General features: G+C 40.2%; 1 protein-coding gene across 2 annotated transcripts in view; it reads left to right on the top strand.

The window, feature by feature from the left end:
* The window catches only part of LOC146689891 (chemokine-like protein TAFA-2), a 102,986-nt gene that overhangs the window by 49,069 nt on the left and 37,665 nt on the right, over positions 1-16,252 (top strand). For both annotated transcript variants that reach the window (XM_085437835.1, XM_085437834.1), the window contains exon 2: positions 15,487-15,590. In XM_085437835.1, the coding sequence (XP_085293961.1) occupies positions 15,488-15,590 (103 nt within the window). In that variant the 5' untranslated portion in view covers position 15,487. The remainder of the gene's footprint in view (positions 1-15,486; positions 15,591-16,252) is intronic.

Genomic DNA, 16,252 nt, shown 5'->3' with positions numbered 1-16,252 from the left:
TTACTGAAAAAAGTAACGCCGTTACTTGTAACGCCGTTATTCCCATCACTGCAGACAGGACATGGTCGTTCACAGTGGACATAGATGCTTCTTTCACTCGTCTTTCAAACCATCTGCCTTCTCTGTCCAAGATGTGGACACTGGTGTCCTCGAAAGAGTGACCTTTGTCCTCTAGATGCAGATGGACTGCTGAGTCTTGTCCCGTGGAGGTGGCTCTTCTATGTTGAGCCATGCGTTTATGCACTTTCCAACCTCCTTAGACTATGATGACCTGGATGACTGAAAACCTTCACAGACATAGTTATACAGAGTCTGATGAGACTTTTTTTTTATAGATGATACCTAAACAACACTAACTTTGTGTTATTTGGTTAGGTTATTTGTCAAAAAGTTAAACAGTCTTTCATCTTTTGTGTGTCCTTGCTTTTACCTTTTTGTGGAGCTTTAAAAACTGCTCTCACGTGGTTAACATGCCGTAGAATTGTTTAGCACTTCAAGTACAATCTCCCGAAGACTGCAGAGAACAGGTGAAGAATTAATTCAACGCTTTTTCCCCTACTTCCTTTGCAAATAACATTTGCTATTAATAGGCCAAGGTCAATCGAGTCCTTCACTTGCTAATGGAAAATATTGTAGCTTTGCACAAACCCATCAAGGTAGAAAAATAAATGACACAAATGGGACAACAATGGGAAAATAGGTCAGAATCTACCAGCAGTCCTCGTTTCACTAAAGTGCTGTTCCGCCAAATCAAATATGCTTCATAGTGAGTTTTGTTTTCCTATTTTAACACTATTCTTAACCGTGACTACATGAGATTATAGCAGCTTTCCGTCCCACAGTGAAGTTAGAAATACTAGGGATGTTGAATATATTGAAACTGTTCTTGTTGAAGAAGCATTTAAGCTCTCCCCTGTCTGTGCATACAAACACCGGATTTGTAGACATCAGAAATGTGCCACCAGCCAAGTGTATCCCAGTTATGGAAAAATCAGTGTGAAAATGCCAGTTGGTTAATTATGTTAGGAAGAGTAAATCTGCTTATTACGTGTTTTGTGGTGTATCTGTGAACAAGGCAGACCATGCAAGACAATTAGAGAATGTAAATCATACTTTTAAAGTAACCATCATAGTTCCTCACTGAAATACTTTTTGAGAGCTGAAGCTAGAAAAGCTATCTTTGGTGCATTGGTTGCTTCCATTTGTTTTGGTATTTGTCTGCACAGTAAAGGATTTTGAGCAACCTGTGTAGATTTGCTGTTCAAGTGTCCAAGAAAGTGTAAATAACGTCATCTCAGTCATTACAACATCATTCAGTAATTTTGCAGTCTGCAGTCTGAACCTTCATATTGGAATTTTGGTTGCTGCCAACACTGGTTAGCACTGGTTACAAACATAAATTGTATGGGTGCAATGGATAGGAGCACAAAATGGCTAATTAGTGCTAAGCAAGACTAATAAGATAATAATAAAAATAATAATGGATTGCATTTATATAGCGCTTTTCGAGACCCTCAAAGCGCTTTACAATTCCACTATTCATTCACTCTCACATTCACACACTGGTGGAGGCAGCTACAGTTGTAGCCACAGCTGCCCTGGGGCAGACTGACAGAAGCGAGGCTGCCATATCGCGCCATCGGCCCCTCTGGCCATCACCAGTAGGTGAAGCGTCTTGCCCAAGGACACAACGACCGAGACTGTCCGAGCCTGGGCTCGAACTGGCAACCTTCCGGTTACAAGACGAACTGCCAACTCTTGAGCCACGATCGCCCCAAAGACCACAATAACACGTATGACCAGATACATTAATCATAAGTGATCCACAGACTGGTCTGTATCACACACAGCAGCTATAATATTAGTTAAAGATTAAATGCACCAACACAACAAACAGGGAGGTTGTGATATTGGAGGCGCACAGCTAAAGAACCAACAACAGCAACAGTAACACACGGATTTGGCATTTAGTGTTTATATGAGTGTTTGGAGCGTTTATATGAATTTGTAGGTGAATGAGACATGCTGTATAACATCTGAAGGTTCTCAGTCATTATAGTGGATGGATACAGTTTTAAAACATTTGTACATACCGTTTATGTAAGTAGGAATTTTGTGTTTAAAACTCTTAGACATGCTTTCGTACACGTACATAGTTACAGAGTCTAAGGAGCTTGGAAAGAAAAGCGTCTGGACTCCTTTAAGCTGCTTGAAGACATCTCACCTCTCATCCGAGAAGCTTCTAGGGTCAAATGATGGAGAGTCCCAGATTTAAACCCTGTGGGAGTGTCTCCTCGAGAGGGACATGGACCCCCTATTGATCCTCTACCTAATCACATGAGCCAAGGTGTGAAAACAGGTGTAGGTCACAATCTGCCAGGGTTTCAGGTGAGCTCATTGTGAAACCTGGCCCCACCCTATCATGTGATTTCCTGAGGTCAGAAGGCCCAGGATGTGAGTGGGCGTTAAGGAGTCTGGGATCTGAAAACTGGATTATAGATGGCAGACAGGCAGTGTTGGGCAAGTTACTTTGAAAAAGTAATTAATTATAGTTACTAGTTACTTCTTCAAAAAAGTAACTGAGTTAGTAACTGAGTTACAATATTCTAAAAGTAATTAATTACTTGAAAAGTAACTATTGCGTTACTTTAAAAAAAAACAAAAAACGTTTAACCCTCTGGGGTCCAGGGTATAATTGGCCATTTTTAACTACTTTTGATGTTCCCTCCACATTTTACTTTTAAAAACTGTTTACTTTGCCTTGTTTGGTGTCATTCTTTTTAACACAACCTCGCGTGTCTGAATTTACAGTCATGTTTTCATTTTGATATACTGTATTAACACAATTGATCAAAAATCAGACAGAAAACATAAAATCCGAGTAGAAAAAGTTATATTTTTACTATAACAACCACAAACATGTTTAATGAATCATATTTCATAACTTTAAATGCAAATATAAATTGTCAATTTTAAAATCATATGCACAAGTTTTGCAAACAACAAAGTTATTTGCATCCATTTACCTTTTACTCTTTTTTTTTTTAAATAACCATTTCAAACTATTTACAGAACAATCAGCTGTTCTGCATTCAATAAGATGCCACACAAATTATTTGTGCAACTCCAAAAAAATAATTTCTGTCCACTATAAAGGAGAACATCACAGCCTGATTCCTGCAGGTCTGACAGCAGCAGGTGTATCACTCCTGTTTCTACCTGGAGACAGCAGTCGCCTCATTGTTCTGACACACAACACAAAACCATCCACAACACTACACACTAACTACACAAGAAAACACATTAACTACACACTGCAAACACGCTAAACGTCACAAATCTCTCACATCTCAAAACTCGCTCTCTCTCTTTTTCTTTCTCTCTCTCTCTCTCTCTCTCTCTCGCCGTCACTCCTAAAACTTTCCCAGTTTTTAAATTTTTTGCTCATAAGCAGAGAGGTCTCGCTGCGCTGTCCTTAGACAGTAAACGTGACGAAGCTATTGAGGAAAAAACGCTGCGTATATCTTGTTTATCATGACTCTGGTTTTAAGTGGCCTATCAACACAATTTAAAAACTGGTACATATCACCTTGTTGCTTTGTCTTGAAGTGGTCATGTGATTGGCTTACCACGACCACTTTATTCTTCCTCAGTCAAACAGCAGCACTCATGCGATTGTTTTGCCCCCTGAGCTCCAGGTGTTGTGCTAGACAGTGATCGTGATTACCGTCCGCGGGAGCGCGCACAGCTACTTAAAGCTGTAGCGTCCAGATTACTTGCGTAGTCAGCTACTTCCGTGCAACTTCTATAAGATGCGGGAAGCTGAACACAGCTTCAACCGTCTGTTTGTTGAAAAATAGTAACGGACCGCATTTTCTTGTTAGTAACTGTAACGGCATTGTAACAATAGGAATAGTAATTAGTTAGATTACTCGTTACTGAAAAAAGTAACGCCGTTACTTGTAACGCCGTTATTCCCATCACTGCAGACAGGACATGGTCGTTCACAGTGGACATAGATGCTTCTTTCACTCCTCTTTCAAACCATCTGCCTTCTCTGTCCAAAATGTGAACACTGGCGTCCTCGAAAGAGTGACCTTTGTCCTCTAGATGCAGATGGACTGCTGAGTCTTGTCCCGTGGAGGTGGCTCTTCTATGTTGAGCCATGCGTTTATGCACTTTCCAACCTCCTTAGACTATGATGACCTGGATGACTGAAAACCTTCACAGACATAGTTATACAGAGTCTGATGAGACTTTTTTTTTATAGATGATACCTAAACAACACTAACTTTGTGTTATTTGGTTAGGTTATTTGTCAAAAAGTTAAACAGTCTTTCATCTTTTGTGTGTCCTTGCTTTTACCTTTTTGTGGAGCTTTAAAAACTGCTCTCACGTGGTTAACATGCCGTAGAATTGTTTAGCACTTCAAGTACAATCTCCCGAAGACTGCAGAGAACAGGTGAAGAATTAATTCAACGCTTTTTCCCCTACTTCCTTTGCAAATAACATTTGCTATTAATAGGCCAAGGTCAATCGAGTCCTTCACTTGCTAATGGAAAATATTGTAGCTTTGCACAAACCCATCAAGGTAGAAAAATAAATGACACAAATGGGACAACAATGGGAAAATAGGTCAGAATCTACCAGCAGTCCTCGTTTCACTAAAGTGCTGTTCCGCCAAATCAAATATGCTTCATAGTGAGTTTTGTTTTCCTATTTTAACACTATTCTTAACCGTGACTACATGAGATTATAGCAGCTTTCCGTCCCACAGTGAAGTTAGAAATACTAGGGATGTTGAATATATTGAAACTGTTCTTGTTGAAGAAGCATTTAAGCTCTCCCCTGTCTGTGCATACAAACACCGGATTTGTAGACATCAGAAATGTGCCACCAGCCAAGTGTATCCCAGTTATGGAAAAATCAGTGTGAAAATGCCAGTTGGTTAATTATGTTAGGAAGAGTAAATCTGCTTATTACGTGTTTTGTGGTGTATCTGTGAACAAGGCAGACCATGCAAGACAATTAGAGAATGTAAATCATACTTTTAAAGTAACCATCATAGTTCCTCACTGAAATACTTTTTGAGAGCTGAAGCTAGAAAAGCTATCTTTGGTGCATTGGTTGCTTCCATTTGTTTTGGTATTTGTCTGCACAGTAAAGGATTTTGAGCAACCTGTGTAGATTTGCTGTTCAAGTGTCCAAGAAAGTGTAAATAACGTCATCTCAGTCATTACAACATCATTCAGTAATTTTGCAGTCTACAGTCTGAACCTTCATATTGGAATTTTGGTTGCTGCCAACACTGGTTAGCACTGGTTACAAACATAAATTGTATGGGTGCAATGGATAGGAGCACAAAATGGCTAATTAGTGCTAAGCAAGACTAATAAGATAATAATAAAAATAATAATGGATTGCATTTATATAGCGCTTTTCGAGACCCTCAAAGCGCTTTACAATTCCACTATTCATTCACTCTCACATTCACACACTGGTGGAGGCAGCTACAGTTGTAGCCACAGCTGCCCTGGGGCAGACTGACAGAAGCGAGGCTGCCATATCGCGCCATCGGCCCCTCTGGCCATCACCAGTAGGTGAAGCGTCTTGCCCAAGGACACAACGACCGAGACTGTCCGAGCCTGGGCTCGAACTGGCAACCTTCCGGTTACAAGACGAACTGCCAACTCTTGAGCCACGATCGCCCCAAAGACCACAATAACACGTATGACCAGATACATTAATCATAAGTGATCCACAGACTGGTCTGTATCACACACAGCAGCTATAATATTAGTTAAAGATTAAATGCACCAACACAACAAACAGGGAGGTTGTGATATTGGAGGCGCACAGCTAAAGAACCAACAACAGCAACAGTAACACACGGATTTGGCATTTAGTGTTTATATGAGTGTTTGGAGCGTTTATATGAATTTGTAGGTGTATGAGACATGCTGTATAACATCTGAAGGTTCTCAGTCATCCAGGTCATCGCAGTCTAAGCTTGGAAAGAAAAGCGTCTGGGCTTCTTTAAGATGTTTCACCTCTCATCCGAGAAGCTTCTTCAATTCTAGGGTCAAATGGTGGAGAATCTGGGACTCTCCACCATTTGACCCTAGAATTGAAAAAGCTTCTAGGCTGAGAGGTGAAACATCTTCAAGCCACTTAAAGAAGTCCAGACGCTTTTCTTTCCAAGCTCCTTAGACCATGCTGTATAACGCTTAAATAGAGCAGAAAAACAGTGTATAAGAAGCAGTCCATTTACTAAAGCCAGACTATATTAACATTCTAAGTAGACTACACTCGAGGAAACTGAAGACCACAATAACACGTATGACCAGAACAGTTAACAGTTTCAGGTATTTCAATGTTTTGTCATCCCAGGTTACTGGGATACTACTACTCTGACAATACTACTGCTCTGCTACACTAAAGCACAGTGAAGTTTGGCATCAGTAAATTATATAGTTGCAGTACACAATTTATACACTCAAAGTGCGTTCTTACTCTTTCCCACATACTTGTGCAAGAACCTTTTTCTATGCCTATGCATGTACACATGCAGACTAGCAGAGGCAGCTATTGAACCAGCAACCTCCTGAGCCGTAGCCAAAGCTTCCTCTATGCTTTTGCCCCAGATTAACAACAGTACCACAGGAGTCAAAATGCACATTTCCCTTCTTACTTAAAATGTCAATCCTGAATTTAGTGAAACTCGCATGATAAAAACAGAGAAAGGGATCCATGCATTTGTTCCTATTCTGCTATGCCAAATATGTGGATGGGTGTATAGTCTACATTACATAGGGTGGAATTGGAGGGACACATTGGTAAGCTCTAAATATTTTAGCAAAGATGCTAATGGTAAAAGGAAAGAGTCCCAGTATGGCTGCCAGGAGCAGACGGGATCATAACCTGAACCTTTTGATGTATTGTTTAGCCTCACTGTCACAGCAGGGACAATAAATGATTGGGCAAAGTGTCAAGTTTTGGGGTTGTTCACTGTGTCTCCAGGCAACAGTACACCAAATGTTATTATTTCACCACTGACAGCAATAAACTGGAAGTAGACCCTGGGCAGCGCTGAACTCGGCTTGTCAAAACTTTTCAATTCATTTATTTTCCTTTCAAGCTGTTAAAAAAGCTCAGGTGAAAACAGGAACCTCCCAAGAATGTTAATTAAAGCAGCAGAACTCCAACTGTAAAAGAAATGCATTAACGCTGATATTTGAAAATGATATAGTCAAATCTGGATTGACATATTTTATTATTTTCGGGATGGCGACGTGTGCAGTTCAGGGACCGCACAAGACAACAGAGAGATAATGTTGACAGCGTGACTGCAGGCGGGGACTTTGCTGTTAGTGTGAGAATCAAGTGTTTGTGACCAAGGCCGAGGCTCAAGTGAAGCCTTTCTTTAAAGCTGACTTGTGGCTCTGCTGCTTTCGGTGTTGTGAAGGGAGTGAACGAGCTAAATGTTCGGATTAATGCAACCACGCAAATCCAAGACAGCCAGCGAGGTGGCACTGCTCAAAAGAACATGCATTATTCTTCAGTAAAAGACATCATTTGCATCATCCACAGTATATTGTGCTTGAGGTCTTGAGTGTCCTCAAGCATAGTGCACAATATACTGTGCTCAGTGGGTAGTTATACATTACACTTATGTTTCCATTTATTAGTATTTGTTTTGTTTTTATCATTTTTTACCCTGCTAACTTCACTTCTGCATATATTATACATTTCTCTGCAGGCTTGTTCTGTGTTCTGTGGCAAAAGGCTCATACATTATACAAAAAATATTGTGAGGCTTACATGCTAATGAAACTTTCCAACCACTATAGATACAGTCTAAGTTTGAGTTTGTTTTCTCTCAAAATGCCTATCTGAATCGTCATTACAAGCTGCAGTATAAATTCCCAAGGAGCACTGAAAGCTGCAGTAGTTGAACATGTATAAATAAAGGAATAAAACTGGAGGGCAGTCATTGCTAAGATAATGAGCTTTATTGTTCTTTATTGGCTCAGTCTAATGAAATTCCAGGTAATATTACAGGATGAAACTATGAAGCAAGAGCTGATCATGCTGAAATCAAGTAATTAATTCAATTCAATTTTATTTGTACAACAACAGTCGCCCCAAGGTGCTTTATATCGTAGGTAGACGCTACAATAATACATACAGAGAAAAACCCAACAATCATATGACCCCTATGAGCAAGCACTTTGGCGACAGTGGAAACAAAAAAACAGCGGCGGGGCGGGGGCCATCTGCCACGACCGGTTGTGGTCTTGTCTTTCAAAAAAATAAAACGTTGAACTGGAATAGCGTACAGAGCTGTCATATTTGGTCTGGCTTAGCTTAAAGAAGTGTGCCTCTAACGATGTTTTATTCACGTGTTGTCTCGTTTGTGTATCTGCCACACAAATGTAATGAGATTTTAGAAAAAGTGTTGAGAATTACGCGCTAAACCTACACTTTTATGGCATATAGTTAAAACATGACATTACATTTAGCAAGCTGAGGCAATTAGCTAAATTACACAAGAATAAGTTGAAATAAATTTAATTTAAATACATTTTATTTGTATAACACTGAAATGCTGTACTGTGCATACATGTGTATATAACATATGAAGCCATGTGTTATTGTGTTGACTAATGTTTACCGAATTACACATTACACTCCGGTTGGCATCAGGCAACACAGTCGTTTATGTGGTGTAGTGTCTTTGGTTTGGCCTACGGCACTTTAGCACTACAGGAAGTTCTCAAGCTAACTGCTGAGATTGTTTGTCTGTTCAGGCCTCTGTCCAAATGTATCCTCTCTGACATGAAGCACACAACAGGAGATAGTTTGCCCTCGTCAGGCTCTCACTACAAGAAAGACTCCATAGCCACTCTTTCACTGTGAATTCACTGACGAGCATTGTTTTCACACGGATTTATCCGACCATCACACAGAAATTAAGCTAGAGAGCTGACAGGTTAAAGACCTTTTTATGAGCCAGCAATTTGCATCCTGACATTCAGGCCCGTCGGCTAATGTCTGGAAAAGTTCAGAGCTGCATGTGTAAAAAAACAGCTTCGCCCAAACAGATCCTGTCACTGAAAACAGCTGCTGCATCTAACAGCGAGTATTGTGACAGCAGTAAGTAAGTCAAACAGGTATTGTGAGCCGTAAAAACCAACAAAAGGTTGAGTTAAAAATGTTTTGTAGAGCATGTCAGGGCAACGTGGGTGATAATTTACCAGGTTTGTGTGTCAAAGTCATTTTATCTTTTCTTAACATAAACATAAATGTTTAGGATTTACATGATTATTTATTATTGTTTGTGTAGGTGTTTGTCTAACCTTGAAATAAACTAAGATCAACCTAAATGTGAATTATCTTTATTACATAAACAATGTTTTTCTTACCATCCGACCTCTCTGACTTGTCTTCCCAATGTGATGTTTGTGCAATGTATGTATGGATGGAAGGGGCCCCATTTCCCTGCAGGTAACATGTGCGTGTAACATTGCAATTAAAGGCTTAATCAATCAATCAATGTTACAATTTTAAAAGGTTGAGTAGAGTAATGAAACATGCAATCTTGTCGCAGGACAAACATCTTTGGTTTGGCGCAATTTCATCAAGGCCTTCAAGGTCAACATAATGTTATTGGTCAAAAATTGACCCCAAAAAATCCTTATAACTTTAAAAGTACTATATGACTGTACTATAAAGATTTAAAGTATCATGTCACATTTGACCTCTGACCGTTCCTCTAAGGTTGATCAAAGTGATAATAGTTCCATATCGAGTCATTTAAAATGGCAAAAGGTTTTCAGACTGACAAGAACAAAGAGAATCTTTTTGAGTTTAGTCGATGAATTTTACTATGACTTTGTTTTGTACATAACAGTAACCGGTTCTAACTTTCAATAGACAATTTGAATACACTTCTGATAATCCTGAATAACTTTTTTTAATCAATATTCATTTCTAAACATTTAAACAAATTTTGCTAAACAGTGCAATGAATGCTACACATGTACAACAGCCACAGAAATAAAAATGTATGTATTTAAAACTATGCAAGTATATAAATAAGGTTTCATCAACCTCCACGTTTTAGTGCAATAACTGATGAAAAAGAATCCCAAAGAAAATGAAATTATTATCTACCAAATATAATACTGCTCCCTTAAACGTGACCTGCCACAGGTATTTGTTTCTGCCTCTCTGATTGGATAAAGAGAAATAAAGTGAATGCTGAATAATATAGAGTCAACCATGACAGTGCCACTAATTCATTTCACCTGAGTACTTAACAATAATTACACATAGATGCATTGTTATCATGAGTTGATATGTCTCCACGACTTATTGCAAAGACACAGTCGTCTCATCCGTCTTTACCAGATCAGCTTGTGAATGGTTCTTTTCAAGCAAGGGCAGGAAAACTGTCGTCTTGGCTCTTGTGGAATTCTTCTCTTGATAAAGATTAAGTATCGCTTGAGTACCACAGGTGTCTTTCAATAATGCAGCCAGGATCACAATGTCTATTTATATTAAATATAAGGATATTGTTGCAGAAATGCAAAAGACCTTCAAGCCAAGGTCAAGACGTAAACTGGCTTCAAAGCGTAACAAATCTCCAGGGACTCGCTCTGCCGAGCACCAGTGACAACGCAGCACATTCAGGTGCAATGAGATGTCATTTATGGAATTGCACCTTTCGACAGCATCCAACAAATGATGCTGTAACGCTGCCCTGCTCTGCGGCACCAATGACCCTTTTTTTCCCCCCACACACTTATTACTACGAATTGCACACCGACACCAACTGGCCACCATTTCAACCCAGCCTCCAATTCTCCGGCTAATCGGTGACCATAAATCTGTCTCTGGGAGGTGAACGTAAGCACACACTGTTCCAGTATAAGTATCTGGGCGTACAATCGAGGTCCATTTGAGAAAATGCAGACACTGGTGCATTACCTGGATATCACGCTCAACATTTCAGTGAATTTCCTTCCTCACAATCGCTCTGTAGCTACACTGAAAACACTGTTAAATGCCATGATACTGGCAATCGTGGCTTTAATAGTGGTGGAAAAAAATATATTATGAAAATAAAGGATCACCTTGGGTCCATTTAGTGTTTGCGCTGCATTATCCCTCCTCTTGTGGATAAGTGGCTTAATGATATTTCTGGCATGCACAGCAAGTGTCCTGGGAAACAAAGGAGATCTAATTGAAGCAAGGCAAGATGGGAAATGACAATCCAAAAAACACACTTTATCACACAGATAGACCACTCTCCTCATAAACCACTCTCCTCATAAAATGATACCAGGGGTTGTTTGCACAAGCTGCTATTTGGACCTATAGTTATGTTAGATGGGAAGGAAGCTCTGCACCTGGATAAGCTAGAGGTTTCTAGTGGATGTGTTGGAATCCACACCATGATGTGCTTCTAAAGGCCCCGACACCCTGAAAGTGCTGAGAAAAAAATGACATTAAATGCCAAATTTTTGGATGCAAACCTTTTATGTAATGTATATATACACAAAATTTGTCTGTGAAATATTTTTAGTGCGCAAAATATTTGCACAAATTTTGCGTTTCTTTACCTTTTCTGTTGTCTTCTGTTACAGCTACCCTATAGGCAGGGGTGCACATAAGTGGTCCGCAGGTGCGCATTCGCTGTCAAAATAAAAGACCAGATAAGAAGTTGCAACGCGCATTTGCGTACATATAAAAGGCAATGTTTTTGTCCTCTAGAGTGGGATTTTCACAGCATATTCTGCACCACATCTCTGTGCGTTCATCATTTGTTTGAAACCAGCTCACCTCCTGCAACCCCTTTTCCGAGAATACACGCTTCTTTTGCGGTTCGGACTCCTGACATTTCTTTGGAGGTGGAGGAACACCAAAGTAATTGCTTAAAGGAGCTTCTTCGACATCTTTAAGAGTTCTAAACAAATGTCTGTCCTCCTCCAGAAAATCTTATGTATGCAAATGTTGCAACTTCTTATTTGGTGCGCGTCTTTTATTTTGACAGCGAATGCGCACCTGTGGACCACTTATGTGCACCCCTGCCTATAGGGCACAAGCCATTTTATTAAGGCCTGTGCTTCTGAAATGACTTTCTCATTCATTTTCTCTATTGACATTTCAGAAAATCCCTATATTCTTTATTTAAGAATATAGGGATTTTCTGAAATGTCAATAGCTACAAGGTGGTTTATGAGCCAAATACTGATTCAAAGCCTGGATTTGGATCAGAAAATAAAGTCAGAGGTACAACAATGCATACATAATTACTCCTAAAATTAGAGGAACTACTCATAATAATAAACTGCTGAAAATTCCAGAATCTACAGCAAGTGACCTTTGGAACGTTTTGGAATTAGCTTAACTTAACATTTATGCTGTTAACAGCAGTATATTGGTCCGTGAGTCGTTTGGTACCGGGCCGCGAGAGTTGAGGCACAGGTGTGAAATGTATGGTTTTCAGGGTTTTTATCGGTTTTCAGCGTTATTTTGTCATCGTTTTTATCGTTAACTCGGTTTTCCTGGGTCTTTTCACGTGTGTTATGAATAAATCTTCTTTTTTTCGGTACCGGTACTAGTTTTATTTTGTTGTATTTATCCGTGACACCTTAAAGGCCGGTCCGTGAAAATATTGTCGGGCACAAACTGGTCCGTGGCGCAAAAACGGTTGGGGACCGCTGCATTAGATTATACATATATAATAATGTATAATGGTAGTTTGTGTGTAGCGTTTGTGCCTGCTCAAGCGGTTTCTAAAGTTTAGCACTGACTAAGAAACCTGACATTTCCATGGCGACAGCAACTTCCACCAATCGGGGCAGGGATAGCTCAGTAGGTAGAGTGGTGGCCCCATGATCGGAAGGTCGGGGGTTCGATTCCCCTGAACAGCTACCCTGAGGTACCCCTGAGCAAGGTACTGTCCCCACACACTGCTCCCCGGGCACCCAATGGCTGCCCACTGCTTCACTGAGTGAATGGGTTAAATGCAGAGAGGAATTTCCCCACGGGGATCAATAAAGTACACCTTCTTTCTTTCAATGAGACACTTTGCTGCCTTATGTTAGGACTGTGGGTAGAGTCATTCTTTACTGTGAGTGAAACACGTTTTTGTTAAAGTAAGGTTGACATCACACAGACTTATAGTTTCTACAGGAGCTCATACCATCGTTTCACAGTGTCACAGCTACTTTTAGTGGTTACAACATTATGGTTCATGATCAGAATCCCTTTGAAGAATATGAATGAGCCCTGTAGCTGAGCGATTAGCCTTCTACACTTCTACTATCTCATTAAATGCCACATATCATTTTTTTCGAGTACTCGTGCCTGTATCTCACTAACGTTGGTTGTATCAGATTGTAGGAACAAGTGACCGCTTTGATCGTTAGTTTGAGGACTTGGGAATCAAAAGTCAAAGACCCACGCTTTATTGCGTCCACTGCATGCAACTGCTTGTCTCTTTGCTCTGTCACATCTCAGCTATGTGTGCGCTCGTTGCTTTGAGTCTTTCAGATTGAGTTATCTGGGTTATTTTAAGATTACTGGAATTATTCCCCCATCTTTGCTCTTTCCTGCCTCTTTCCTTTGTCGAGAGTTGGATGGTACTTACCATCTGAAATTCACAAATTAACATGATGCATCTTGTTTAATCCCTATAAAAACCTGAAAGGAATGACATAATCAAGCCGCGGCGCTTCAAATAACTTCTTCGCTCTCGGTGACCTCCTGTAGTCTCGCTGTCACTGTGATGGCTTTGGGTAGCAATTAGTATTTCCCAAAAATATTTAGCTTTTTTTTTAAAGCAGGGAAAATGTGATGTGTAGAAATTATTCATGACCTTTAAGTCAAATTTCATTAAATGAAGCCATGTCAAAATTAATAAATAAATAAATCTTCAGCGATTATTTAAGACTTCCCCTTCCATACACTGCTATCGCCTACATGTCCAGATAACAGGCAGCTATTTATATCTTTAAAGGGCACATTAAACATGTGAGTTCTGCCTGTTCTTTATTGCTGGAGCAACACAACTCAATACTAATTCCTGTGTGACACTGAGCGCTCTAACAAAACCTTGCTAAAAGGTCATGTTTGCTTTGCAAAAATAAACTTAATTACACAAATAATCTGAGATCCCCAATGAGGTTTAGCCAATCTATATGTCAATGCGGCAGCCAGATAAGAGGCGGGAGGTGGTAAATAAGGCATAAACGCAGCTTGTAACTTTGTCCCCTCCCGCCATACGATACTATGCCCCTTCCAGTAATTACCGAACCACTCCCGCATCCCCCGTTTGAAATTTGATCATTGTCTGTCGGTGATAACACACTGTGCCAGACGGTTTATGCAGTGTGGCCTTGGCTCCACCACACTTCATTAGGGAGAGGGAGTGCAGAGAAAAAGGCACTGCGGAGGGATGGAATAGCCACTGCGACCTGCCCGCTCTCCGCTCTGCTGTAGAGCCTACAGAGGCTTGCTGAAGCCTGTTGGGGCAGCAGAGAGCCTTCACCTCGTGTTCGGTTGAGCACGAGGGGAGCCGCAGGGGAAGAAAGAGAGAATTTGGAGATAGTGATCTGGGGGTGCATTCACAGCTGTAGTTTGTTTTGAGAAGCAAGGAGGAGGATAAGAGCCTCTATCCCTGCTTTATACGAGCAAACATGCATTCAGGCGAGCGAAGGGATGGAAAAAAAAGGAGGAGAGGCTGACACAGATGATAATAGATGCTTTTGTTTGGTAAATGCAAATAAACCGGGGGCTTAATGTGAGTTAATGATGTCTATCTAGCCATCTTTCATCCTTGGGGGAAATAATTATTTAATTTCCTGCTGAATTTATTAATCTGCTCACTTACAAAGAAATGTAGGGCCTCTAATTTTGATGGAGGTTTCAGCAGAATATCAGTCAAAACTCCAGAAAGTCCTACATTGATTTGTATGTCATTTGAACCCTGTGTAAAACATGACCTAGTACTTGGTGGGTAGGTGCTTCTTTTATTTGGTTTGCTCACATCTCTTTGAACCACTCCTCTTTACAGAAACTCTCTAAATCCTTTTGATTTCTAGGCTGAAACTTGGCAGCTTCAGCTCCCTCCACAGATTTTCTGCAGGACTGAGGTCTGGTCGATCTTCCCCTCATTGCAGTGGAATCGTTACTTGGTCCTTAGCAGGAACACCACAGCATAATGTTGCCGCCTCCTTGTTTCACCGTGGGGATGGTGTTGCTTGGGTCATACTCATGATTTTGAAAGAGCTGGATTTTGGTTTCGTTTGGTCACAGCACCTTCTCCCAAGCTTTCTCTGAATCATTTAGATGTAAACTTTATCTCTGTATAGCTATAAATAGTGTTTCTGGTTTCACCTCAAATTGCTTCAAACTGCAGCTATCATAAATGAGTTATTTGTGGTAACACTCCTCTCCTCTCGCCTCTTTATCAAGGATGAGTGAGCCATACCCGCAGATTGGAAGCAAAGGAGCTCTACTTCTAATGGTGCTTGTCATGAGCGTCTGGGAGATGTCTGTACCAGCAGAAGCAACAACAGGTGAGGAAACAAAAGCAGCTTTTACTTTGCTTCTTAAGTTTTCAGTGGTGGGCTGTAGTGCTGAACTGCTTCTGGGTATCACTGGTCTGGACTTTGAAAACAATTATGACCCAGTCAGTAATATATTCTTTTTTAAAGAATATATTCATAAAAATCATATATTTTTACTGTTTCTTTCCTTCATAGTATTAAAGACTAAGGCTGCTCATTGACTGTCTGATTTAGTGCCACAGTGCAAACCAGCAAGCAAAAAGTATTTTCACCAACAATTTGAGATGAATGCAGAATAATCTGTTTAGAATAACACCAGCTGTGTAACATTGCTTTCTTATCATTGTCCCTCACTCAAAAAGCTAAACTCTATAAATATGGAAATATGTTGGACATGAGATTTCTATCACTTCACTGAAATCATTCTCAGTTTGTGTTTGTGACCTGGAGGCGTTAACTTTCTATGAACTGTATGAATTTTTAGGCTGATTAGACAGCGAGACCTTCCCTCTGTAAATGAACGCCAGTGGCAGAAGTAGAAGATTCTGCTCATGAAGAAAGACTCATTTTGGACTGGAGTGGGAGCAAGCAATTGTAATATATATATATATTAAAAAACACAAAAGCTAACTAATAAACTGAATTTGAGTAGCTTCCATGTTTAGCTCAGT

The sequence above is a fragment of the Copadichromis virginalis genome, linkage group LG17 (genome assembly GCF_057382275.1).
Source record: "Copadichromis virginalis isolate Kocher_CV1m ecotype Utaka linkage group LG17, C_Virginalis_male_GT1.1, whole genome shotgun sequence".
NCBI lineage: Eukaryota > Metazoa > Chordata > Actinopteri > Cichliformes > Cichlidae > Copadichromis > Copadichromis virginalis.
This window is presented reverse-complemented; position numbering and strand designations above follow the sequence as displayed.